This window comes from Rhinatrema bivittatum, chromosome 5 (genome assembly GCF_901001135.1).
Source record: "Rhinatrema bivittatum chromosome 5, aRhiBiv1.1, whole genome shotgun sequence".
Classification (NCBI taxonomy): domain Eukaryota; kingdom Metazoa; phylum Chordata; class Amphibia; order Gymnophiona; family Rhinatrematidae; genus Rhinatrema; species Rhinatrema bivittatum.
Genome location: NC_042619.1, coordinates 339,415,988 through 339,443,271, shown reverse-complemented (window position 1 = coordinate 339,443,271; position 27,284 = coordinate 339,415,988). Strand labels below are relative to the sequence as shown.

Here is a 27,284-nt window from a genome sequence, read left to right as displayed (position 1 = left end):
AACTCAATAATATACCTGGACTTGACCAACATTACTCAAATAATGATTTTATTTATGAAATTGTAACCAAACTTTATTGGCACCTGTTAGAATGTACGATATCCTACATTTACTTACCTTAGTCTATGTGCCTATTTGTAAACCGTTGCGATGGTATATAACTTAGCGACGGTATAGAAAAGTTTTTAAATAAATAAATAAATAGTTTTATTCGAAATTTTTCAAAATTAGCAGCACCTCTCACTGGGGTAGATTTTCAAAGGCTTATGCATGTAACGTACGCGCGTAACCCCCGAAAACCTACCCCAACCCCCCCCCCCCCCCGCGCGCCAAGCCTATTTTGCAAAGGCTCGGCGGCACGCACAAGCCCCTGTATGTGCGTAAGTCCCGAGGCTTTCCTGGGGGGGCGTGGCAGGGGGCGTGTCGGGGCATTCGCTGCGGCGCGTCATCCAGGGCCATTCCGGGGGCGTGGCCGCGGGCATGGTTCCAGCCCGGGGGTGTTCCGGGAGCGTGGCCGCGGCCTCTGGATCGGAACCTGGCACACCGGCAGCCGGCCCGCGTGTGCGAGTTATGCCTGCCTCGAGCAGGTGTAACTTTGGGAATAAATGTAGGTGGGGTGTAGATAGGGCTGGGGGGGTGGGTTAGGTAGGGGAAAGGGAGGGGAAGGTGGGGGGAAAGCGGAAGGAAAGTTCCCTCCGAGGCTTCTCCAATTTCGGAGCGGCCTCGGAGGGAACGGGCAGTGCACGCAGGGCTCAGCGCGCGTAAGGTGCACAAATGTGCATCCCCTTGCGTGCGCCGACCCCGGATTTTATAAGATACACGTGGCTACGCGTGTATCTTATAAAATCCAGCGTACTTTTGTTTGCGCCTGGTGCGAGACAAAAGTACGTGCTCGCACTTTTTTTTAAAATGTACCCCACTGCCCTTACTCGAAAAGGAGCGAACATCAAGGCCTGGCCTTTAGAGGCGGAAAAAACGTTTCTGGCACTCAAGAACTCCTTCCTTCGACAACCTTGCCTTCGACATCCTGATCCCAGTCGTCCATTTATGGTAGAGGTGATGCTTCCGCTGAAGGAGTAGTTGCTGTTCTAAGCCAGACGGACACAATGGGGATGTCCCATCCTTGTTCCTACTTCTCTAAGAAACTTTCTTCAGCTGAACATAATTACTCCATTGGCGACAAAGAGCTCCTTGCCATTAAACTTGCGTTGGAGGAGTTGCAGCAGTGGCTGGAGAAAGCTCAACATCGTATAACAATCTACACTGACCATAAGAACCTGGTGTACCTCCAACAAGCCCAATGTCTGAACCTGTGCCAAGCTCGTTGGGCACTCTTTTTCACACGTTTTCACTTTGAACTTCGAGACCGACCAGCTAACAAGAACATTAAGGCAGATGCTCTATCCTGATCCTTCTCCGCCGAACATTGAGGAGCCCACTCAACATATTATAGATCCGGCTTGCATCCCCCTCTCAGTGACATTCACCATTCCAACCAGTAAGACGGTGGTGCCCAAGAGACTGCGTAACAAAGTACAGGCTTGGGGACATGATTCCCAGTTGGCTGGGCATCCTGGACTAGCTCGGACCCAAGCACTTCTTCAACATATTATTGGTGGCCTGAAATGCATAAGGATATACGAGCATATGTCAATTCCTGCCCAATGTGTGCTCAACATAAGATTCTTACTGGGAAAACGTGGGGACTTTTACAACCGCTGCCTGCGCCCACAAAACCTTGGACACATATCTCCTCAGACTTTATTGTGGATCTTCCACCATCAGAGGGCAATACAGTAATATGGGTAGTAGTGGATCGGTTTTCGAAAATGGCCCACTTCACCCCGCTACCCGCCCTCCTGTCTGCTCCTCATTTGGCTCAACTGTTCATGCTACATATTTTTTGCTTCCATGGCCTACCGCAGCACATCGCTTCTGACAATGGTCCTCAGTTCACGGTCCGTTACTGGCTACATCTTTGTAAGAAGTTTCGCATTTCCTTGGATTTTACCACCACGTTTCACCCGCAAGCCAACAGTCAAGCCGAACGCATGAATCGTACCTTAAAACAATTTCTACGAATGTATGTCAACTCCCATCAGGACGACTGGGCGTCACTCGTCTCTTGGGTGGAGTTCTCGCACAACTTGCACGCCTGTACCTCGACTGGGGCCTCACCTTTGACTTTGCCGGTGCCATTACCAACAGCCCAGCTCACTGCTGCACAATTGAGATGGCTTTGGTTCCATAGTCAACAGATGCTACAAAAAGCGGCTCACACCACCAAGATTTTTGCTGACAAGCATCGGCGACCAGCTCCTCAGTTCCATCCAGGAGAAAAGGTGTGGCTTAGCACCAGACACATCCATCTGAGAGTCCCTTCCATGCAATTAGCCCCCCGTTATATTGGGCCTTTTCCGATGCTGCGACAGCTAGGTCCTGTGACTTATCAACTTCGTTTGCCGGCAACTTTAAGGATCCATAATTTTTTCCACACATCCCTTCTGAAGCCGTTGATCCTCACTTGGCCTACTCGGAACGTTCCTGAAGCCCCTCAACCCAGGGCAGTGGACGAGACTATATACCAGGTCCGTGAAGTGCTTGATGTCCGAAGACGAGGATGCAGATGGGAATACCTCTTGGCTTGGGAGGATTTCAGGCCTGGGGAGAATTCCTGGGAACCTGCTAAGAACATCCTGGATAAGACTCTTCTCAAAAATTTTCACTCTGAACGCCCGGGAAAACCCAAGCCTTCTAGGGGGAGGCCTAAAGGAGGGGGTACTGTTATGGCCGCCGGCTGCGGTGGTCCACAACTGGGGCCAAAGACTTACCCGAGGCGTCAGGCTGCCTCTGGGGATCTCGCAGAGGCAGGCAGGCCTCTTTAGCGTTGTTTTTGCGGCAGCTGCTGCTGCTAGGCCCGGCCACATGGCTCCCTTCTCGGCCAGGCTGACTCCTCCCCCTCTGGCTCTGCTTAGAGCCCCGTGCGTGGCTGAAGTTCTGATTTAAAGGGGCTATGACAGGACGTTGTCGTGGCTCTTCCTGAGGACTCCTCCCCTAGTTTTAGTATATAAGGCAAGGTCTGCTGCTCAGACTTTGCCTTGGTATTGTGACTTCAGGCCTGCTGAGTTCCGGTGTTCCTGATCCTCGCTGTTGGATTTCTGGTTCCTGTTCCGGTTCTTCTGTGTTCTGTTTCTTCTCTCTCGTTGGACGGATTCTCTGGACTTGACTCTTGGACTGGCTTCCGAACGTTTCCCTGGCTTGACTTTGGGCCGGCTTCTGACCATTCTCCTGGATTCACCTCTGGACTGGCTACCGACCATTCTCCTGGATTCACCTCTGGACTGGTTACCAACCATTCTCCTAGATTCACCTCTGGACCTGCTTCCGACCATTCTCCTGGATTCACCACTGGACTGGCTTCCGACCATTCTCCTGGCTTGGACTACTGGATTGGACTACGACCTGCTGGAAGCGCCAGCCGTCTGGATTCTTTGACCTGCAGCAGGCGCCTGCATCCAGACTACCTTCTTTCCTCTTCAAGTCACCTAAGTCCAAGCGGCCGGGTTCCTACAGGCTTCTCCTGGGGGGACTACAGGCTTCAAGTGGCGAAGTACCGGTGAAACTGCCAGTCAACTAGGCCTCGCCTTCCGACGGTAGGAACCTAAGAGGGTTGATTTTCTCATAGATAGCGGTAACCCTACCTCGGACTAAGGGTTCACCTCCTGGTTTATAACATGTTGTCTTGCTCATATGATCACTTGATGCTTGGAATTATGAAGTGTCTTATCTTATTCTTTCAGACTACAAAATATATTTATAAATCTATGAGATATGTAGTTTTGGGTTGTTTCCTTTGTAGACTCTTGTTGCTGAAAGTATAAAATTAAACCAGAGCAACTAGAAATAACTATTAGCTCAAGATCTAATTTGATGCTACCAGTCCGCTCACAATAGATTACGTAATTTATTCTATTTGCAAAAAACACAAAAATGACCTAATTTGCTTGCTATCTCTCCTCTTTTAGATACCAAACATTATTCTTCTTCAATTGATGACTATTGATTCATCCTAAAAACTTCTTTAAGTATACTATGGTATTACTAATTAAGCTCACCCTCAAGTTTACTTAAGTATTATGATTCCAAAATACTAAATTATTCTTCTTAATCTTCTTATTATTATTATTAATCTAAATAATTTCCTTGTGATACTCTATCAACTAATGTCAAATTATTTTGAAGTGTCCAGTCCCTAATTAGTGGGTTAATCTATAAACAGAATTGAAGGTAGGGGTGAGGGGGAAGCAGCCCCTTCCCTTGTACTCTTTCTTTCTAAAATTATCGAAAAATATACCCAAGAAACAAAAAAGCAATGCAAAAAAATCCCTTTAACAAAAAATAAAGCTATTAATAAAAAAAATTCCCTTAAAAAGAAGGTCTCAGCAGTTGAATTTAGCCAGAAAATGTACCTGTTTGTAATTTATCTCCTCGTTCATCATGCCTGAAGACTGGAGGTTGGCCAGGGTAACCCTGATCTTTAAATAAGGCTCCGAGGTGATCCAGGAAACTATAGACTCTTGAATCTGACTTTAGTGCTGGGAAAAATTAGGAAAATATTCTAAAGCACAAAATTACAGAACATAGAGAAAGACTATTTAATAGGACACAATGGATTTACAGAAGGGAAATCTCACCTCACCAAGCTACATTAATTTGAAGGGGGTCAATAAACATGTGAATAATGGTGAGCCAGTGGATGTTGTGTATTTCGATTTTTAGAAGGTGTTTGACAAAGTGCTCCATGAGAGACTCCTGAGAAAATTGAAAAGTCATGAAAATTGAAATGTCCAATTGTGGATTGCAAACTAGTTAAAAGATAGGAAGCAGAAAGTAGGACTAAATGGTCAGTTTTCTCAGTGGAAAAGTGTAAACTGTGGAGTTGCTTTTTAATATATTTATAAATGATTTAGAAAAGAGAATGACAAGTAAAGTGATTAAATATGCAGAAGTACAAAATTATTCCAAGTGTATTTATTTATTTGAATGCCTTATAGTCTTCCAACATAACATTCAGCACAGAGTACAATGTGACATGCATAAGTTGTTAAATCACAAGTGGCTTGGGAAAAATTGAAGATTTGCAAGACTGAAAGACTAGGCATTTAAATTTAATGTGGACAAGTGCAAAGTGATAAACATGTGGAAAATTAACCCACATTGTAGTTACAGGATGTTAGGTTACATATTAGAAGACACTGCCCAGGAAAAGGACCTGGACATAGTGGACAATACTTTGAAATCCTCGCTTCAGTATGCAGTGTCGGTCAAAAAAGCAAACCAAATGTTAGGTATTATTAGGAAAGAATTGTTGCAGGCATGGACCCTTGGACCAAGGTGGAGTTGGTACAACCTGCAGAGAGGAGCCATGCAGGTCCTCACTGTCAGGTGGTGGAGCTGGCTGTGGCAGAGGCCCAGCTGGAGCTTCACCCTCATTCCCCTTTGGTTAAGCCCTCAGGTACCAGGACTGGCAGGACTTAGGTTCAGGCCTCTGTTGACGAAGTGTAGATCCATGGAGATGATCAAGTCACAGGCCAGGGTTTGGGGCAGGCTGAGTACAGATGTAGTTAGAGACAGGCAGTGGGTAAGGCAGGTGGCATTCAGGCATAGTTGAGAGCCAGGCAGTGGACAGAGGCAGGCAGAGCTCAATCATAGTCATCAGTCATGCTGACCATAGAAACATAGAAATAATGGCAGAAGAAGACCAAATGGCCCATCCAGTCTGCCCAGCAAGCTTCCACACTTTTTTTTTACTCTCTCTCATACTTATCTGTTACTCTTAGCCTTTAGTAACCTTTTGGTTCTATTTCCCTTCCACCCCCACTATTAATGTAACCTTTTGGTTCTATTTCCCGTCCACCTCCGCCATTTATGTAGAGAGCAGTGCTTGACTGCTTTTAAGTGAAGTATCTAGCTTAATTGGTTAGGGGTAGTAACCGCCGCAATAAGCAAGCTACTCCCACGCTTATTTGTTTACTCAAACTGTGCAATTCAGTCCTTGGTGGTGTTACGAGGGTTAAGTGGAACCTGGGTCGACCCCGCTTACCTTGAGTCTGGGAGGCACAGGAACAGAAGATCCTACAGTCCAGGTCGGAGACGGTGGCACGCAGAAGAATCCAAGGCGTCAGTTAGGATCAAGACAGGCAGCAAACAGAATAATCCAAGGCTCAGTCCGGGTCAAGGCAGGCAGCAACAGAATAATCCAATTGCTCAGTCCGGGTCAAGGCAGGCAGCAAACAGAATAATCCAAGGCTCAGTCCGGGTCAAGCAGGCAGCAAACAGAAATAATCCAAGGCTCAGTCCGGGTCAAGGCAGGCAGCAAACAGAATAATCAATGCTCAGTCCGGGTCAAGGCAGGCAGCAAACAGAAATAATCCAAGGCTCAGTCCGGGTCAAGGCAGGCAGCAAACAGAATAATCCAAGGCTCAGTCCGGGTCAAGGCAGGCAGCAAACAGAATAATCCGATGAATAAGTCCTGGTCAGGGCAGGCAGCAGACAGAGTAAACCGATGAAAAAGTCCAGGTCAGGGCAGGCAGCAGATAGGAGTACCAGAGCAAACCAGATCCGGAAACAGGGAGCAGACAGGAATCCAAAAAGGCAGACCTAGGTCAGGGCAGGCAGCAGGCAGAAGAATCCACGAAGCAGTCCGGGTCAAGAGCTGTAGCGACAGGCAGGGCAGAGACAAAAAACTCACCAAAGCGCACTGTGGCCGAAGCGAAGGCTCAGCAGGGAGCTCTGTTTATATCGCAATCTTTTCCCGCGCAAAACCGCAACTGGCCGGCGTCTGACGTCAGGGGGCGTGTCCATGGCGCGTAGTAGCGCGAGATTTGCCCGCGGCATCGGCCCTGACCACGGACGTTCCCGTAACACGTCGGAACCCGTGCAGAGGGAAGAACGCGCCGCCGGCGCCACGGGAACAGCGGGAACGGAGGAGAACCCCGCCGACCCCGGAGGACAGCCCTGCCGGCCCGGGAAACGGTAACAGGTGGTGGTTGTCATATGATATAAATCCACTTTTCTTCATTCCCCCTGCCGTTGATGCAGAGAGCTTCTCTGGATATGTATTGAAAGTGAAGTATCAGGCTTAATTGATTCGGGTAGTAACCGCCATAGCAAGTAAGCTACACCCATGCTTATTTGTTTATCCAGACTGTGGAATTCAGTCCTTGTTGGTTGTTGTCGGAATATAAAAATTATCTTTTCTTCATTCCCCCTGCCATTGAAGCAGAGAGCAACACTGGATATGCATTGAAAGTGAAGCATCAGGCTTGTTTGGTTTGGGGTAGTAACCATCGTAACAAGAAAGCTGCTCTCCGCATTTTTTGTGAATGCAAATCCTTTTTTTTTTTTCGCATTTCCTCTTGCCGTTGAAGCGTAGAGCACTGTCGGAGTCGCATTTACCGTGTGTATGTCTATTGAATAAGGGTATTATCTCCAGGTAGTAGCAGTCTTTCCCGCAAGCCTCCCTCTTTTCCTTCACATCCTCTAGACTTTATGGATCCACAGTGTTTATCCCACACCCTTTTGAAGTCCTTCACAGTTTTAGTCTTCATCACTTCCTCCGGAAGGGCGTTCCAGGCATCCACGACCCTCTCCGTGAAGAAATAGTTCCTGACATTGGTTTTCAATTGTTTCATGAATTCAATATAAAGTGCTTGTTCTAATTTTCAGCTTACTCAATTATCATTCCTCGACATGGCTTGCATCCATACTATGCCTTTACAAACCACCAAGGCAGTTAAGATCTGCAAATAAAAACTTACTGGATGTTCCAACCCCAAAGTTTACAAGACTAGATATGACCGAGCTATCTCCATTGCTGGGCCACGCTTATGGAACAGCTTGCCAGAGTCTCTCCAACTCTTACCTACCATCAAAACATTTTAAAAGACTTTGAAGGCTCATTTTTTCATGCTTGCTTTTAAAGATACTGGAATTGCAGTATTGTAAGTTATTGATGATTAACACATTTTTTTCAATAATTTTTCATTCTTTTTTATAATTTGATTTTTATTATTATTTTCTCATTATGTATGTGATGTTGTAAATTGCTATGAAAATTTCCTATTGAAATGTGTGGTTTTAAATTATTTTAAATAAATAAATCAATAGTTGCTTTTAACCAAGAATGCAGGTGCTTTAACCATCATACATTTTAGCTAATTTTGTTTATTTATTGATGTTTAAAAATATGTCTAGGCCACTTCTGCGGCTATACACAGGTCGAACAAAGCAGTGTACAATAAATCAACATATCATCATTAAATTAAATCATGACCACACACCAATAACACTACATAACATCTCCTTGTGGAGTGGGGCTGCAGTGTCTTCAGGAAGAATCCAGGTCAGGCTAATTGGGGATTTTTGTGTCCCACAAGGAGAACTGTAAGAGAGGGGCAAGAATGCTTCCAGTTTGTTCAGACCACATTTAGAACAGCAGCAGAAGATAGGTGGGAATGTGATCAACCCGATGCATTGGGTGGTGGTAAGAGCAAGTGAGTGGTTATTCCTCTTACCGTCACCCAATGCTTTCGTTTATTTTTCTTAATATATTGCCTTTCATAAGATAAATTAAAGCAGTTGAGAACAGAATGGTAGCAGTCATTTCCACCAAATTATTTGTTTCTCGGAGGAGAAGTCATGTGAGTGACAGGGTAAGCTTGTGGCAGTATATCAAGGCAGTCAAGCAGGAAGTGTATGGCTGTTTCAAATTTGATGGCAGTTTGAGCAGCATTGATGCATGAGATGCCTGCAGTACCCAAGGAAAGAATGCTGACTTTCTCCAAGCACTGACAATGACAGTACATAGCTTCTGCTGCAGCAAAAACAGAGCCAAGTACAGCAGAAGGGTGAGTTGTCTGGGGAGGAGAAATGGAATATGAGTCAGTGGGAGGGGACAGAGAGAAGAGCAAGGGGATGAGTGAATGGGAAGATGGATGGAGGAAGGGAAGAGAGTGAAGGAGAATATGTGGAGAAGGGTGAGCAGAGTGGATATAATAGAGGAGGAATAATTATATGGGGAATGGTTGGGGAAAGGAGTGTTAGGAGGAAAGTGGGTGAGGGAGATAAGCAAGGAGGAATAGGTGAGTAAGGAAGAAAAGGAATGGGTGGGGAAAAGGGGGTGGCTGGAGGAATAGGAAAGTGAGGGGCAATGGATGGCAGTGGTAGAGGAGAGAAAGGAGATTAGATGGAGAGAAGAGGAAGTAGTTGGGGAGAGAAGGGTGAAAGGGTACAAAAGAATAGAGGACAGGAGAAGTGAGGGAGGGAGAGAAAAGAGTGAAGGAAAAGTGTGGGCACCAAGAATGAGAGGCTCTGTATACACAGGGACAGTTACTTTCAAACTGGCGAACGGGTGCACTTTGTTGCATGTGTTTTCGCTCATGCCCAGATAGGCAGCCATTTTATAACTTGCACGAACATTATAAAATAGCCTGGCTACGCATACATGTGCATCCAATTTTAAGTGGGTGCGTGCCTAGGCACAGAAATACCAATTCAACCAAGTAATTCAGGGTATTTTTTATGGACTTGTGTCCATGCCATTGCTAGTTTTAACACTTCATCCACCAGTTTGCCCAGTTAAAAACTAGGTCCTCTAAACCCCCTGGTTTGATAGCCTGCCCTTTAAACCCAGCAGAAATGGCTAATTTCTTTTATTTTTTTAGTACATCTCCTCCATAGCAGAAGTAAAAGTTACGTGGCAGTGGACCTGGGTGCATGTAAGTATTTACGCACCCAAGTCCACCGCCACAACTTGAAACACCCAAGCCCATGCCCCACCTAGACCATGCCCAGACTACACCCCTTTTTGAAATCTAGTGAAATGTGTGCACAACAGGAGATAGACATGCATCTGGACAGCTTTTAAAATTCAGTCAGCATATATAATCTCAAGTTGTGAGCACATTCCCTAATTTATGCTCGTGCCAGGCTTTTGAAATTCACCTTTTAGCTTAATTGAGCACTAACTGGCTAATTTTAAAAAGAACGCATGTGAGCGGAGATATGCTACAATTTTATATCATGCGCACACATACACTCATATCAATTAAAATATCCCTGCCATGTGTATGTGTGTGTGTAATCTTAAGACGTGGATGGAGTAAATGTCTTGCGCGTATTGCCACCAGAGCGTTAACGGCTTTTATGTGCATATGCTCACACAAGAGGAAACATAGAAATGACGGCAGAAAAAGACCAATCGGCCCATCTAGTCTGCCCAGCAAGCTCCCACATTTATTTTCCTATCCTTTTCTGTTTCACCGACCACCAAGTTCAAGGCCCTTTTTGGTAACTGTTTGATTCAAATTTCCTGCCACCCCTTGCCATTGATGTACAGAGTAATGTTGGAGTTGCATCAAAGGTGAGCATAAGGCTTAATGGATAAGGGTAGTAACCGCCGCATCAAGCAAGTTAACCCGATGCTTGTTTACCCAGACTGCACAGATCAATGCCTTGTTGGATGTTCTCTGAATGTAAATCCTCTTTTCCACATTTCTCCCTGCTGTTGAAGCAGAGAGCAACGCTGTATATGCATTCAAAGTGAAGTATCAGGCTTAATTGGTTTAGGATAGTAACCACCGCAATAAGCAAGCTACCTCCACACTTATTTGTTTACACAGACTGTGTAGTTCAGTCCTTGTTGGTTGTTTTCTGAATACAAATCCTCTTTTCCACATTTCCCCTTGCCATTGAAGCAGAGAGAAATGTTGGAGTTGCATTAACCGTGTAAATGCTTATTGAGAAAGGGTAGTAATCACCAGGTAGTAGCCTCCATTCCAGCAAGCCACCCTTATGGCTCTTCTCTTCATTCCCATCCTCTAGCCTTTATGGATCCCCAGTGTTTATCCCATGCCCCTTTGAAATCCTTCACAGTTTTAGTCTTCACCACTTCCTCTGGAAGGGCATTCCAGGCGTCCACCACCCTCTCCGTGAAGAAATACTTCCTGACATTGGTTCTGAGTCTTCCTCCCTGGAGTTTCAAATTGTGACCCCTAGTTATACTGATTTTTTTCCAATGGAAAAGGTTCAAGTATCTGAAAGTCTGTATCATATCACCCCTGCTCCTCCTCTCCTCCAGGGTATACATATTTCGGTTCTTCAGTCTCTCCTCATAAGTCATTTTATGAAGACCATCCACCTTTTTGGTCGCTCTTCTATGTACCGCTTCCACCCTGTCTCTGTTCCTTTGGAGATACGGACTCCAGAACTGAATACAGTACTCCAGGTGAGGCCTCACCAAGGCCCTGTACAAAGGGATCATCACTTCCTTTCTCTTACAAGATATTCCTCTCTCTATGCAGCCCAGCATTCTTCTGGCTTTATCTATCACCTTGTCACATTGTTTTGCCGACTTCAGATCGTTAGACACTATCACCCCAAGGTCTCTCTCCTGCTCCGTGCACATCAGCCCTTCACCCCCCATCAAATACAGTTCTTTCGGATTTCCACACCCCATATGCATGACTCTGCACTTCTTGGCACTGAATTTCAGCTGCCATATCTTCGACCACTCTTCAGCTTCCTTAAATCCCATCTCATTTTCTCCACTCCTTCCAGCATGTCCACTCTGTTGCAGATCTTAATATCATCCACAAAAAGGCAAATCTTACCTTCTATCCCGCCCGCAATGTCGCTCACAAAGATATTGAACAGGACTAGTCCAACACCAATCCTTGCGGCACTCCGCTTAACACCGCTCTCTCTTCAGAGTAAGTTACATTTACCATCACACATTGCCTTCTGTCCGTCAACCAGTTTGCAATCCAGGCCACCACCTTGGCACTCACTTCTAAGCTTCTCATTTTATTCATAAGCCTCTTGTGCGGGACCATAGCAAAAGCTTTCCTGAAATCCAAGTAGATGACATCGAGCGCTCTTCCTCAATCCAATTCCCTAGACACCCAATCAAAAAGGTCAATCAGATTTGTGTGACAGGACCTTCCCCAGGTGAATCCATGCTGCCTCTAATCCAGCAATTCTTCTGACTGTAGATAGTTCACTATTCTTTCTTTCAGCAGCGACTCCATTACTTTTCCCACCACTGAGGTGAGGCTAACCGGCCTGTAGTTTCCAGCCTCCTCTCTGCTCCCACTCTTGTGAAGCAGGACCACCACCGCTTTTCTCCAATTACTCGGCACCACTCCCGTTTCTAGGAATCTATTGAACAGGTCACGCTGAGAACCCGCCAGCACATCTCTGAGCTCCCTCAGTATCCTGGGACGAACCTCATCAGCCCCCATGGCTTTGTCCACTTTAAGTTTTCCTAGCTCTTCCCATACATTCTCTTCTGTAAACAGAGTTACATCTACTCCACTCCCCTCCAATTTCTTGTTAACTAGCGACGGTCCTTCTCCAGGGTCCTCTTTAGTGAACACTGAACTGAAGTATTTGTTTAATATTTCTGCCATTTCTTCATCTCGCTACACACATTGATCCTTTTCACCTTTCAATTTCACTATACCACTTTGGACTTTTCTCCTTTCTCTGATGTATCTGAAAAATGTTTTGTCACCACACTTTACCTCTTTGGCAATCCTTTCTTCTGCTTGAATTTTTGCTATCTTGATTACTTTCTTTGTCTCCCTCAGTTCCACCAGATATTCTTCCTTGTGCTCCTCCCTTTGGGATCCTTTATATTTCTTAAACACAGTTCTTTTAGCTTTTATTTTATCAACCACCTCCTTTGAGAACCAGATAGGTTTCATTTTTCTCTTGCTTTTCTTTTCTTTTCTAACATATAGATTAGTTGCCTTGGTAATTGCTCCTTTTAGTTTGGCCCACTGTTGTTCCACATCTCTCTTGTTCTCCCAGCCTTCTAGTTCTTCCTCCAGGTCCTTCCCCATTTCAACAAAGTCCGTGTTTATGAACTGCAAAACTCAGGTCTTCGTGCGACTTCTCCGTATCCTGTTTGTGATATGAATCCACAGTTTGTGATATGAAACCAGTTTGATGATCACTGGTGCTGAGGTGGACACCCACCCGGACATTAGAGACAGTATTTCCGTTAGTGAGCACTAAATCGAGTATAGCTCCCTCCCTCGTGGGTTCCATTACCATTTGTTTGAAAAGAGACCCTTGTAGGGCATCCACTATCTCTCTACTACTGTTAGATTCTCCAGAAGGGATTCTCCAGTCTACATCCAGCAGAATAAATCTCCAACAATCACCACTTCTCCCTTCTTTTCCCAACTTTTGGATGTCTTCAACCAAATCTCTGTCAAGTTCTTCCATTTAATTTGGAGGCCTGTAAACACTCCAATAAAAATGGATGCCCCATCATCTTTTTTTTGGATGCCCTATAGTGCTTCTTCTTTGCCCCATCTTCCTTGCAGCTCAGATGCTTGGATATTGTTTTTGACATAAAGAGCCAATCCTCCCCCTTTTCTGTCCTCTCTATCCTTCCTTAACAAGTTATAGCCCGGTATGGCCGTATCCCAATCATGAAATTCTGTGAACCACGTCTCCGTGACAGCAACAATGTCCAAATCCACCTCCACCATTAGGCCTTGTAGATCTGGGATTTTATTGCCCAAACCATGAGCATTTGTGCTCAAAGCTTTCCAGCTTTTCTCATTCAGGTTACTGCTTTTCTTGGACTCCTTTTGTGACTTATTTAGTTGAGTTTTGTTATCCACTTCACCCTTTTCCATTGCATTTGTATTTGGGGGGTGACATTCTAATTTCCTTCTGCCACTCCTGGCATCTTGTTTAAATGCCTTATGACATAGGGGCCGATTTTAAATCCTACGCATGCGGGGTACATTTGTGCGCGCTACCCGGCACGCACAAATGTGTACCCGATTTTATAACATGCGCTCGCTGCCACACTCATGTTATAAAATCCAGGGTCAGCATGCGCAAGGGGGTGCACACTTGTGCACCTTGCACGCGCCGAGCCCAAGGGGAACCCCGATGGCTTTCCCCGTTCCCTCCAAGGCCGCTCCAAAATTGCAGCGGCCTTGGAGAGAATGGTTTTTTAGCTCCCCCCCCCCCCCACCTTTCCCTCCCTTCCCCTATTTAACCCACCCCCAGCCCTACCTAAATCCCCCCCCCCCCCCCACCTTGTTTCACCAATTTACGCCTGCCGGCTCGCGAACCTCTGGCACGGCCACTGTGCCGGAGGACTCGGGAACGCCCCTGGACTGCCCATTTTTGAAAGCCCCAGGACATACGCACGTCCCGGGGCTTACACGCCACGAGCCTATGCAAAATAGGCTTGGTGCGCAGAGGGGTAGGTTTTCGGGGGTTACGCGCGTAAATCTTTGAAAATCTACCCCACAGGATTTGAATTTATCTCTTAGGATCCCTTTTCCTGCCACAGACAGATGTAAGCCATTTTTGACAAAGAGCTTTTAACTGTTCCGTACATGGCCCCCAGCCCCCAATATATACAAAACTTTGTTCCTTACACCAGGATTTGAGCCATACATTGAAGTTATTAATATGGCTTAGCCTCTCCTTCCCCTTTCCATGAACAGGTAACACTTCTGAAAAGGCAATGGTTGTCGCCATGTGACTAATCTGCTTTGCTAGAGACTGGAAATCTCTCTGTACCACTTGGATGCTGTTTCTAGCAAGGTCATTGGTTCCCAGATGGATGATAATATTGAGTATTTGCTTTCTTTGATCACTTTGACTATCTGAAAAGCATTTCTGCTGGCCGATGATCCTGGGAGGCTTTTAATTGTAGTGTTTCACTCAAAAAGAGTTCCCAGATTAGTGCCTCTGATGACAGAGTCACCCAGGGAGAGAAAGCGAGAGACAATATGACATTATATATATCTACCACTGTAAGAGGGGCACATTCAACTTAGGGTGGGTTTTTGAGGGGGCGAGTGCAGTGTTACAATGGTGCGCTATAGACCCTTGCACCCTTGGCCATGGGGGGAGGGAATGAAGGACCTGAACAGGTAAATGTAAATTGGGTATTTACTCTCTCAGTTAATAGAAGGTCCAGGGGACAGTCCATGAAGTTAGCAAGTAGCTCATTTAAAACTAAAGAGGTTAGGACTTTTCAGTTTGGAGAAGAGACAACTGAGGGGGATATGATAGAGGTCTTTAAATTCATGAGAGGTCTAGAATGGGTAAATGTGAATTGGTTATTTACTCTTTCGGATAATAGAAGGACAAGGGGGTACTCCATGAAGTTAGCATGTGGCACATTTAAAACTAATCGGAGAACATTCTTTTTCACTCAATGCATAATTAAGCTCTGGAATTCATTGCCAGAGGATGTGGTTTTGGCAGTTAGTGTAATTGGGTTTAAAAAAGATTTAGATAAGTTTCTTATGATTCAAACCCACCCTAACCTGAAAGTGCTCCTCTTACAGTGGTAGAAATATATAGTGTCATATTATATCTTGTTCTCTCTTTCTGCGCCCCCCCCCCCCCCCCCCCCCCCCCACCACCACCACCACCTCTCAAGTATATGTGGTAGTTCAGCAGTCTTGAAGACCTCTCTGGTTATTCATCCTGTAAGCCAGCCACTTGACCCTGAGCCCTCATGCTATGCTGAAATCCTTAAAACTTGAGATCTCTAGACTTGCTCCTCATCAGGATTAGCAGTAAACTTATGCGGATAATACGCCGACACGCACCATAGTCAGCTTTTCTAAAATTTAGAGTTACTCACATAACTCTTGGCCCCACCCAGGAATGCCCGTGCCCCACCCCTTTTCTGCCCCCTTGTTCTTGACGTGCGCATGGGTTTGTATGCACATACTTTGCGGCTTCTTAAAATTCACATTGCTCACATGCAGCCCAAATACACATGTATAGGGCCATTTTTGCTCGAGCAACACTTTTAAAATGTACCTGAAAGAAAGCGGACCCATTTTGCCATTAAGAATCTTAACACAGCCATATTTTGCTGATAGAATTGTATCAAGTGGATAGTCCTATATCCACATCTATCTTTGTAATTATTCAGGCTATGTATGAATTTTGTATTTTGATGAAAAGTCTTTGGTGTCCTATGATTTAAAGTATATCTATATCCTTAATCTTTGTTACAGATTTGTGACATTGTTTTTTATGGTGGCAAATAGTCACCTCTGAGCTTGTTTTATAATACCTTATTTATTTGGTAATACTAATCACACACATTTCATTTACTTCCAGTGTGTCCTTAATGTATGAAAGTAGTCCTCCATAATTTATCCCTGTTCTCTTTCTTTTACAGAGAATATACCCTCATTTGGTCCCATTATGGTCATTATAGTTGCTTCTATGTGATATAGTAAGATAGTTGAACTGAGGGAGAAAAGTGGTTTGTGCTATCTGCTATCTTATATCTATGTAGCTTCTGCTATCTTATATCTATGATAGATGAGTACAGCACAACATTACACTTGGTACAGATTATTATCCTAGAAGGAAAATGATATGATGGATGTGATAATAGCAAGAAAAGATAAACCGAGAAACTAACCAAATGTTCAGATACCTAGGTAATTCTTAATTTAAATAAATAAATACGTTTTTGTGTTCTCTTTGTTTCTATAGAGCATGTGGGCAATACATGTTTTAATAATAATAAAATTATGTCCTCAGTTGTATTATAAGTATTATGTTAATATCTTGAAATGTTGCAATGTAACTATTTGTTATAGGTTCCCATGGAATATAACCACCTACAGGAAATACCAATAATTGGACTGAGGAATAGACTGTTACTATTGCATCACATCTCTGAGTTATTTTGTCCATGCATCCCTATGTTTGACTTGGAGGGACATCTTGATGAGACTGGCCATGGACCTTCCATTGGCTTTGATAATCTACGAGGCATTCTCATATCACAAGGAAAGGTACGTAATGAAAACCTATATGTATTTAAATTTGTGGAATATGAAGGATGGTAATTGAATATCATTGAAAGTTTGGATATTGATTGCTCTGCTAAGTTAAATTTTTGGTATAAACTTATTTAGAACATAAGAACATGCCATACTGGGTCAGACCAAGGGTCCATCAAGCCCAGCATCCTGTTTCCAAAAGTGGCCAATCCATGCTATAAGAATCTGGCAACTACCCAAAAACTAAATAGTACTGATGCTAGTAATAGCAGTGGCTATTTTCTAAGTCAACTTGATTAGTAGCAGGTAATGGACCTCTCCTCCAAGAACTTATCCAAACTTTTCTTCAACCCAGCTACACTAACTGCACTAACCACATCCCCTGGCAACAAATACCAGAATTTAATTGTGAGTTGAGTGAAAAAGAACTTTCTCTGATTAGTTTTAAATGTGCCACATACTAAGTTCATGGAGTGCCCCCTAGTCCTTCCATTATCCAAAAGAGTAAATGACTGATTCACATTTACCCGTTCTAGACCTCTCAAGATTTTAAACATCTCTATCACATCCCCCCTCAACCATCTCTTCTCCAAGCTGAAAAGTCCTAACCTCTTTAGTCTTTCCTCATAGGAGAGCTGTTCCATCCCCGTTATCACCTTGGTCGCCCTTCTCTGTACCTTCTCCATCGCAATTATATCTTTTTTGAGATGTGGCGACCAGAATTGTACACAATATTCAAGGTGCAGTCTCATCAAGGAGCGATTCAGAGGCATTATGACATTTTCCGTTTTATTCACCATTCCCTTTCTAATAATTCCCAACATTCTGTTTGCTTTTTTGACTGCCGCAGCACACTGAACCGACGATTTCAATGACACCTAGATCTCTTTCTTGACTTTAATGTGTGCAGGTAAGCAGATTTTAAAACATACGCACATGCAGGAAATAGCCAGTCCGACCAATAAATACACTAGTTTGCCCAGCCTGCCCCTACATCATCTAGACCCCTCTGGTTGTTCAGCCTGCACTCCCTCCTGTTTACCCAGACCCCTCACTGAGTGGTTTTTGGCCTGTAACGAGTTTTCTTCAGAGTTGCACCTTATCAAGAGTAGAAGTAAATATGTACGACTACAGCTACCATCGCTTAACTGAGGTCACCATATTTAAAATCTGGGTTTATGTGCATAAATGTTGGCCCCACTCCACAAAGCCCCTGACATCCCTTGACTCCACCCCTTTTTCTCATGAGTTTGGTTGCACATGCACGCGCATATATGCACATAACTGAGCCATTTTAAAATATATGTCACTTGCACTTTGTTGAGAACAGCCTCGAAGACCTTGCATTCTGTTGTGTTCGGTGTTTTTCGTGTGCCCATGGACCTCAGCCCGACCCAGACCTTCTAGGCTGAGCCAAGGGTTGATGGTGGCTCCGTGTGGCTGAACAATCTTGCCCTCAGCCAGGCCGGCAAGCTCCCATGGCCAACATCCAAGGATGTTAGAAGGTGAATGGTCCTCCGACCATTCCGGGTCCTTTCGGACCTGCTGCGAGCAGCATGGAGCAGCAGGCCTGGCCTGAGGTTGAGGGCAGACGGGCCTTGACATGAAGTCATGACTATGGAGTGATGCAACGGCATCCAGGGACGAAGACACATGGCTGATGCAACGGCATCCAGGGACGAAGACACTTGGGAATGAGGCATCCAAGACGAGACTCTTGACATCCAAAAGGCAACACGAGGCATGGACATTGGCACTGTCTCTCAGGGTGCCCTACTCAGGCCACCCGCGGGACTGAGTCGCAGACCACCCTGTCCCAGTACGCGCCCTACACAGCCCATGAAGACTGGTCATGGACCACGACGGGAGTGGGACAGCACAGGAACACACATCCGGGGCATGACGGCTCAGGAGCACAGGACAACTGTCCACCGGCAGGCTAGTCCTCTCAGGAGTACTGCATCTGAGGGACCCCCGGCCTACCGGACCAGAAGGCTCGAGAGCGAAGACGAGGCATGGCGTAAGAAGGAACATCATGGAAGGCAGGAACATCAGGACGTAGAGGATGAAGACACCTGGACGTGGACCAGGGGCACAGAGACTTGACATGGAACAGCTGGACGAAACAAGGAGCTCCTTAAAAACTGGAAGATCTTACACGGGCTCTGGCAGGCAGGAGCCTCCAGAGGGAAGACTCATGACGATGCAAGGCCAGGAACAATAGACGGAGCAGCCCTTTATAGGGCTGGTACAGGAAACAGTCATCAAGGTGGGGCCAAGACACTTCCTGTGTCTGGCCCTTTAAATGCAGAAGGAAGACTTGGCGCGCGCCTAAGAAGAGTGCAGGAGCTATGCAGGACCGCGGACAGCGGTCTGCACCGACGTACAGCGTCAAACGAGGCAGGGTTGGCCTGGGACGCAGGCCCAACGTCGGCAGCGGCTCCAGCCGCTGCAGGAGGCCCCGGGGGTGGCTCCAGCCGCTACTCCAAACCGGGGCTGCGGCCTTAGCGCCGCGAAGAGGAAGTCAACGTCGGGGGCGGTCCCAGCCCCGAAGAAGGCCGCGGCTCCGACCGCAGAGGACAAGATGGTGCAGGGCGGCCTCCGGGCCGCATGGGCAGGCCGACGGCGGCGTCCTGCCGTGTCGGCGAAAACGGCAGCGTGGTGAGTCTGCTCGCGGGGAACACCCGCGGGCAGCGTTCATAACACACTTGGCCCAGATACTCACGTATGTGGACTTTTTAATGTGAGCTACTCTTTTAAAATTCACCCCAAAGGATCCCTTATTGCAAGAAGATGAAAAGACTGGAATAATATGCTTGGAGCAGTGGTTCACCCCAAAACCACATTGAAATGATAGTATTGTGCTTCCAGGAAAGGGCTGGGGTAATCTGTATGAAGTCACAATAACAACCATAAATGGAAGGCACAGGTGTAATCTGCACAAAGTTGCAGTTACAAACCTAAATACCTTGCTGGGTAGAGCAGATAAGCCATTTTGGTCTTCTTTTGATGTCATTTTCTATGTCACTTTGTTACTATATCTTCACATTAAGTCAAGCACAGTGAACCTTGCAGTAGAATCAAGCCACTCAAGAACTGAAGGAATGAATTTGTCTCACCAAACAGCAAAGAGACTCCCTGTCTTGGCTGTATCATGCCAATCTGCCCTTGGGATTGCCTTCCAAATTCCTCTCACACAAGAGTTTCATGCTTGGGGCCCTTGGTCAGTTCAGGAAAAATACTATCACATCAATTTCCATGATCTGTTGGGAAGCGCTAGGGGAGTGGTTCCACTTTCAGGGAGAAAGTGTGTTCTTGGGCCACGGCTCGGCCCAAAAGGAACTTCGAAGAAGTGCTGAGGCAGGCGAGGCGTGTCCGAGCATGGGTAGGACAGGAGCAGGGCTGAACTGAAGACAAGCAAGGGAATCCGAAACAGGAACCAGGCTGAGCCCGGCCTCCACTGGACCTGCACACACCAGTGTGACCCAGCAACGCAATGCTGGTCACGAGAGTAGCCCTCCAGCCACTCGAAAGCTCTTTCAGACCCGCCACTTGGGAATGACCGGTGTGTGAGGCCAGACGGATGCTGAGGGCATGAACATCATGACACAGATGAAGATTTGGATACTCAAAGGGTTCAGACGTAGACTTGGATTCTTAGACGAAGACTTGGATTCTTAGACGAAGACTTGGATACTCAGACAAAGATTCAGGCGTGGACTTGGATACTCAGACGAAGACTCAGGCGAGGAACTTGGACAAGGATTCAAGGTATTCAGATCATTCAGAGATACAGGCAAGGATTCAGGAGCCAGGCAAAAGTACTGGGTGAGAACTGCATCGCAGCGCACCCTACACAGCCGCCCATGGCTGGTCGTGGACCACACTGAACGCGAAGCAGACTCCAGACGAGGTAATGGAAGTTGAGACTGGAGCATGACGAAGATTCAGTAGAGGCCTGCACCAGGGCGCGCCCTACACAGTCGCCTGTGGCTGATTGCGAACCACGCTGAAACAGAGCAGGTTCTAGCAGAGCTTAGGCATGGACAGAGCAGGCACAAGAGGACTCCGTAGACTGGGAACAAGATACTCAGGAACAAGGCTTTAAAACAGAAGTCTCCCGGAGGCTTGTGCTGCAGAAGAGAAGGAGGCCTTGTACCACAAAGCATCCTACACAGCCTCTCTGGGGCTGGTCACGGACCATGATATGGCACGCCAGGAAAGGTGGGCAAAAGAAACCTGGGAACTGGTTGCAGAAGGGAAGGCAAGGGTGTCAGGATCAAGGCAACAGGAACACGGAACGTCTGGAACATCAGGATGTGGAACAACAGGACTTTCAGGAATGGAACAACAAAGGACATCTGGAACATCAAGGCTTTCAGGAACAAACCCACAGGACAACAGGACATCTGGACATGAAACATCAGGATTTCTAGGAACGAAGGCTCAGACGAAGACAAAGGAGCTCCAATGAGAAACACAGGACCTTGAAGAAGCAATGAACCTCAGAAGCCTCCTGGACCCATGGTCTGGAACATCCAGGAGCAAACTGGCTCCTTGGGAAGGCCATGAGGGACAGACACAGGACCCCTTTTGTAGGGCTGAAGCAGAATAGGCTGATGACATCATCACAGAGGGCTGTGGGGCTTTTCCTGCCGCTGGCCCTTTAAAAGCAGGAGAGAGGCGTGCTCCTGCGCCTATGCAAAAGCAGGAAGTAGAGGCTGCATCAGCGGTGTCCTTGCCACGTGGAAAGCCCAACGAGGGACGGCTCCCTGCCACTTGGGAGATGGACGCAGGCAGTGGCAGAGGCAGCTTCCCAGCCGCTCAGACGGAGGACCCCGGCAGCGGCACCAGCCGCGATGGAGCAGGAGCAGCAGCGGCAGCTTCGGCCGCGAAGGAGAGCACCCGACGACTGCATCAAGACCGTGGAGGAGCCAGGACACAGCGGCACGGCCTGCCACGAGGGAGTGGCATCAGCAGCCCAAGTGGCCGCGCTCGAGCTAGAAGGTAGGTGGGAGACTGCGTGCGAGCCGCAGGCAGGATCACAACATGAACTTCAGTTTGTATTGAACACTTTAAAGGCTTTAAGAGAGTTGGAAGCTAAAGAAATTGTCCTGATTCAAACAAAAAATCAGGTAGCCATGTTTTGATTGAACAAAAATTGAGGAACAGAATCATTCCTTTGTTAAGTATGGAACTACACCATCTCTCCTAGGATGACCTGTCAAGAAAAGAGATCATCTTGGCAGATAGACTCATTTGCATTCTAGATCCCATGAATGTCCTATATCAGGATGGAGAAGATATTTCTCGAGTGGGCAATGCCTAGGAAAGATGTGCGTGCTTATATATTTATTTATTTATTTTACAGCTTTTCTATACCGATATTAGTAGGCACATCATATCGGTTTACATCAAACAATAGATGGTGGGGGGGGGGGACGACAACATAAAGCAACATAGTGCAACAGAGGTGCAGTAACTAGAGGAAGCTATAAAGGCGAGCCAGAAAATGAGAACTGGAGAGGTAACATATTAAAGAAATAACTTAGGGGATGAAATAGCGGTAAGGAGATGAAGTACATGGATCTAGTCTGGATATGCCTGGTGGAAAAGCCATGTCTTTAGCATTTTCTTGTATTTGAAGGGGCAGGGCTCAAGGCGGAGGTTTGTAGGTAGAGCATTCCAGCGAGTGGGGCCAGCAATTGTGTGCGATCCCTAGTTGATGTGAGGCGAGCATTCTTGAGGGAAGGGATGTGCAGGGTACCTTTGCTCTGGTTGGGCGGGAGGAGTGTGTGAGACGGAAAAGCTCATTAAGCCAGCTGGAGTTGTTTTTGTAGATGGATTTGTGAATAATGGTGAGGGTTTTAAATAGGATACGAGACCTCATTGAACAGGATGGTTCTGAGTTTCAGCTCCAGGAGAGGAGAAAAAAAGCAAATAAACATCTGCTATCTTCTCCCTTTCTTATGTCAATCCTCCAGAACCCCTGGTTGTGAAGACCTTAATAAGAAAAGAGGCAGGCACTATGATTCATAGAGCTTCTTTTCGGCCAGGACAAATTTGGTTTGGTTTCCTTTCTTTCCGGATATATTCATGAGTTTAATGAGTCTAATGAGTTTGGAGGAGTCTCCAATTATGATCAGCATCCACCACCAAATTCCTAACAGTCTGGATGTTGAGAGGGAATTCATTTGCTCCTTTAAAGGTGAATTTTAAAGGCCGGGCACGCACCACATGTAGGACATGCGCATGTCCACCCAATTTTAAAAACTGCCTTCATGCACATATATCTCCCGGTACGTGAATATCTCAATTTGAATGAAAAAAAGAGATGTGGTGTAAGTTGGGTGGAGGCGTTCTGCAGCAGGACCAAGAGATGTGCATGTAAGTACCTACATGTCTGGGTCCAGTGCCACATAAGTTTGCTTTTGCTATGGAGGAGATGTAAGTTAAAAAAAAAAATAGAGGCATCCCTGAGTAGTTAAGTAGTATGGAGTAACTGGGGGGAGTGCAGGCTAAAGAACCAGGGGGATTTGGAGGACCTAGCTCTAGACTGGGCGAACTGGTAGACAAATTGATGAAATTGGTCATAGCATGGAAATGCCACCTGTTGTAAAATTCTCCCACTTGTGTGCCTCAAACACAACTTTACGTAGCTATGCATACCCACTCGCAAAATTGAGCACACACATGCACACACCTAAGCTATATTATAACATGCGCATATGTGCAATCATGTTATAAAATGGCTGCATCTTTGGGCATGCGCCGATACACACATATACATGTGTGATCACACACCCATTTGAAAGTTACATGTTAGGAGGTAATTTTAAAAGGAGTTACACATGTAACTGTAACATACTATTGTAGAAATTTTAAAAAAGCCATTTATGTGTGTAAAGTTCACTAACACATGAATATCTTATGGATAATCTTATGGATAATATTGTAGCAATTTTCAAAAACCCACTTACACAGGTAAAGTGCATTTACATATTAATACCAAATTTTAATCATGTAAACGCTTTTTAAAATCAGGCCCTTAGTTTCTTGGAGGAAGTGTCTCAGATTCTTCTGGCTTCTGGAATCTACTAGAAAATCTTGTCGGTGAAACTCCTATACCAAAGGATCAGCTTCCCAGTCATGGGAAGCATTTTGCTGGCTCTCCCATGGTGGGGAACAGTCTCTCACAGAGTGTAGTTTTGAGACAGGTTTCCCTGTAAGGCCAAACTGAACTGAGGACTTCTTAAAATAAGCCCAATGCCCACCCTTCTCTTGTGCTCTAAAAATAAACACACTTATTATAAAACTGAAGAATGGCAACCAAAACAGATCATATTTAAGTCCATATTCTTAGTCATATAGCTTGCCATCTTGTTCTCATCACAAAACACAGTGCAAAAATCTTATACTTCTTTGAATAGTACACTTTTGGCTGTAAGGCGTCTCCCTGAGTCTTAGGGACTCCGTTCACCTTCCCTGTGTTCATCTTGTGAAGAGGTTATTCCCAATTCCTAAGACTCGGTTCACCTTCACACCAATTCTGGTTTTCACAGATCTTGACAGGGAGCTTCCTTATCCACTTCACTTCTCCTCACACTTTTCACACAATCTCTCCTTCACTATTTAGAATCCAAGTTGGGATCCTCGATGAAAACCTCCTTCTAACACAGAAGTCTCAAATATCTTCTCACACTTCAGAAGTTGTTTGGATTTTAGACATTCCACTTCAGGAGCAACTCCAGAGATGTGCACCAGCTGGTCCATTGGAGCCAGTGCCAGTCTCAAGTCCTATGATGAAATAGCAACTATGACCTTTCCCCTTAGGTCCAGCCAGCCATCCCTCCCCCCCCCCCCCCCCCCCCCACACCCAAAACACAGTTCATCACTAAATCTCCAAGCTCAAAACTTCTTCTTTTGCTTCACACTGAGCCACAACCTTCTGCAATCCAGGAGGACTGATAGAAACCCTCTGTTGATCTTTCACTCCATAATTTATTTCCTCTTTCACACTTGTATTCCATTGTCACACCCCTGATAGAGCTTCTAAGCAAAGCATTAGTTGTTCTCTTCTTTTACCCTTGTGGCCTGGACCCTCCAGACACTCGTACTTCATGAGGTCCTTTCTCAAGGACCGGCCTCTTTCATAGGCCATACTTATTCCTAACACTTACCTTCAGTTATTGGTCCAGTTTCATGCTTGCCACTCACATACAGTACACACCTTCACTGGGCTGTCCTAGCACTACCCTCTGGAATTTTCCCAGTTCAAGAAACAGGGTAAATTTTTAACCTTTTAGAAAACCAATCCCAAGTTACCAGCCCTCTATGGGAATGGGTTTGCCTAAGGATATCCATTTTCTTAACCTCAGAATGAACATTCCTACCTGTCATATATAAACTCGAAAGTAAACATAAGGCAATTTACAGCTGAACCTTAGAAACTATAGCACTGGCACACCATCTAGTGGAACCTGAGCCACATGGGTTTAAATCAAAGAGGTTTGCCATCTGGTGTGAGGGTAAGGCCCTCCTCCATCCAACCTTATGTTGTCAGACTTCAGTTGAACCTTAAGCAAAGGGGAGAGAATGATATATATAGATAGGAAAAATCATTGTAAAATAGTCATTTGAGGGGGGAACACGTTGGTGAGCATCAAGGAAAATGGCTGCTTAAAATTTTAGCTCCTCAGATCTCCTTGTTACTAAGACCCAGCATTTTGACTCTACTACTTCTTCACTTTGTTAGTATCAAAACCTGCCAAAATTGAAGCTGCTCTTCCTAATGCTTCAAGGATGAAGAGGACCAAACATGCCCACTAATAATGCCAGAAAAACAACACAGCCTTAAATTGCCCTCATCTTCCAACTCAATTCTCCAGGAACTAAAGAAGCTAAAAGAAATGCTGTTCTAAAACACTGACATGACTTGTGCCATTAAAAAAGAACTTTTTGATTTAATGACAAGTGTTTCTGCATTTCATTCCTGCTTGGATTCGCTTGAACTGAGAATGGATGATTGGGAAACCGTGATTGTTGAGCTTCATCCTGCGACTGCCAAAATAGCTTCCTTACAATGTGATCTGGAGGATCCCTCCAACAGAAATCAGCAGAATAATATCAGAGTACTAGGAATACTGGAAGGTAAAAAGGGCTCTGATATCCTCCCGTTTCTATGACTACTCATTCCGGTGAGCCTGGGTATAAATTTTGATTTACCCTTTGAAATAGAAAGTGCTCATTGCATTCCTTCTAAACCTATTTCTCGTGCAAGATATCCACGCCTATTATTTTGAAAGTTCTTCAGTATCAACAAATGCTGGTGATCTTAAAACCAAAGCACCTTTGCTACCTTCTTCATAGGTGGTAGATAGCTGTGGAGGGCCAGGACATGCAGATATTGTCACTTTTTAATGTCTCTGAAATTTTGGAATCATCGGAATTAGCCGAAGTGCAGCCTGCAACTTTAATTGTTTCTTTCTTATTAGACTCGGATAGAGACTGGATATTGAGAATGTATTTCAAGAGCCTAAAAGAGTTATTTTTGAAACTGAAAGTGCAAGTGTTCCTAGATCTGGCTAAAGATACCCAAGCTAGGAGGAAGCAGTTTTTATTGATAAGACCAAATGTATTGCAGATGGGGGGGGCTTTATTTTTCCTTAAATTCCCATGTAAATGCCTTATTAATTATCTTGATCTTACATAGATGATTTTCCAACCATCTCAATTATCTAAGTTTATTGCTGATAGAATGTCTTTTTCAAGTGATGTAGTTTTATTGGAAACTGTATAACCTTGTAAGGGTTGGGTCTTCTTTTGTAATGTAACCATTCTGCTTTATCTAGTTTTTTCTTTGGGTTAAGTTTTCCTAAATAAAGTGTCATCTTTGGGGTTGAGTCCTCCCTAGATAGAGGACTTGAGCATACTATGACGTTATAATTCTTTATTTTTCTTAACTATATATTGATAGGAGTTTAGTATATATATATGTTTTGTATTAATGTCATTGTAAATTTTGCTTTTCAAGCTAATCCTTGAATGTATAATTAAAAAATCTTGCAATAAATATAAAATTATATTAAAAAAAAAAACCAAAGCACCAGTCATCTATGATTCTATGCAACTTCTTCTCATCCCTGACTTAGCAAAGACTATGGCTATACACAGGAATATCTTTTTGGCCCTCTGAGCAAGACTTAAGAATGTGGGTGCACAGTTTGGCCTGTTGTACCCGGCTCGTATGCAGGTCACTCATAGTAATGCCACTTGCATATATGAGGTACCAGAGGATCTTATTAAATACTTGGATGGTTTGATTATCTCTGTCCCCATGGTTACTTGAATAGTACAGGGATTTATTACTATCTTCATGTCCATTTTTGGTCATTGAATTGAGTCATGTTCTTACTTTATTTTTGC

The 27,284-nt window shown here is 45.1% G+C and overlaps 1 protein-coding gene across 1 annotated transcript in view; it reads left to right on the top strand.

Annotated features, from left to right (window-relative positions):
* The window catches only part of LOC115092958 (E3 ubiquitin-protein ligase HERC2-like), a 2,733,734-nt gene that overhangs the window by 2,454,105 nt on the left and 252,345 nt on the right, over positions 1 to 27,284 (top strand). The window contains 1 exon segment of the mRNA XM_029604466.1: positions 16,674 to 16,871. Coding sequence (XP_029460326.1) covers positions 16,674 to 16,871 — 198 coding nt within the window.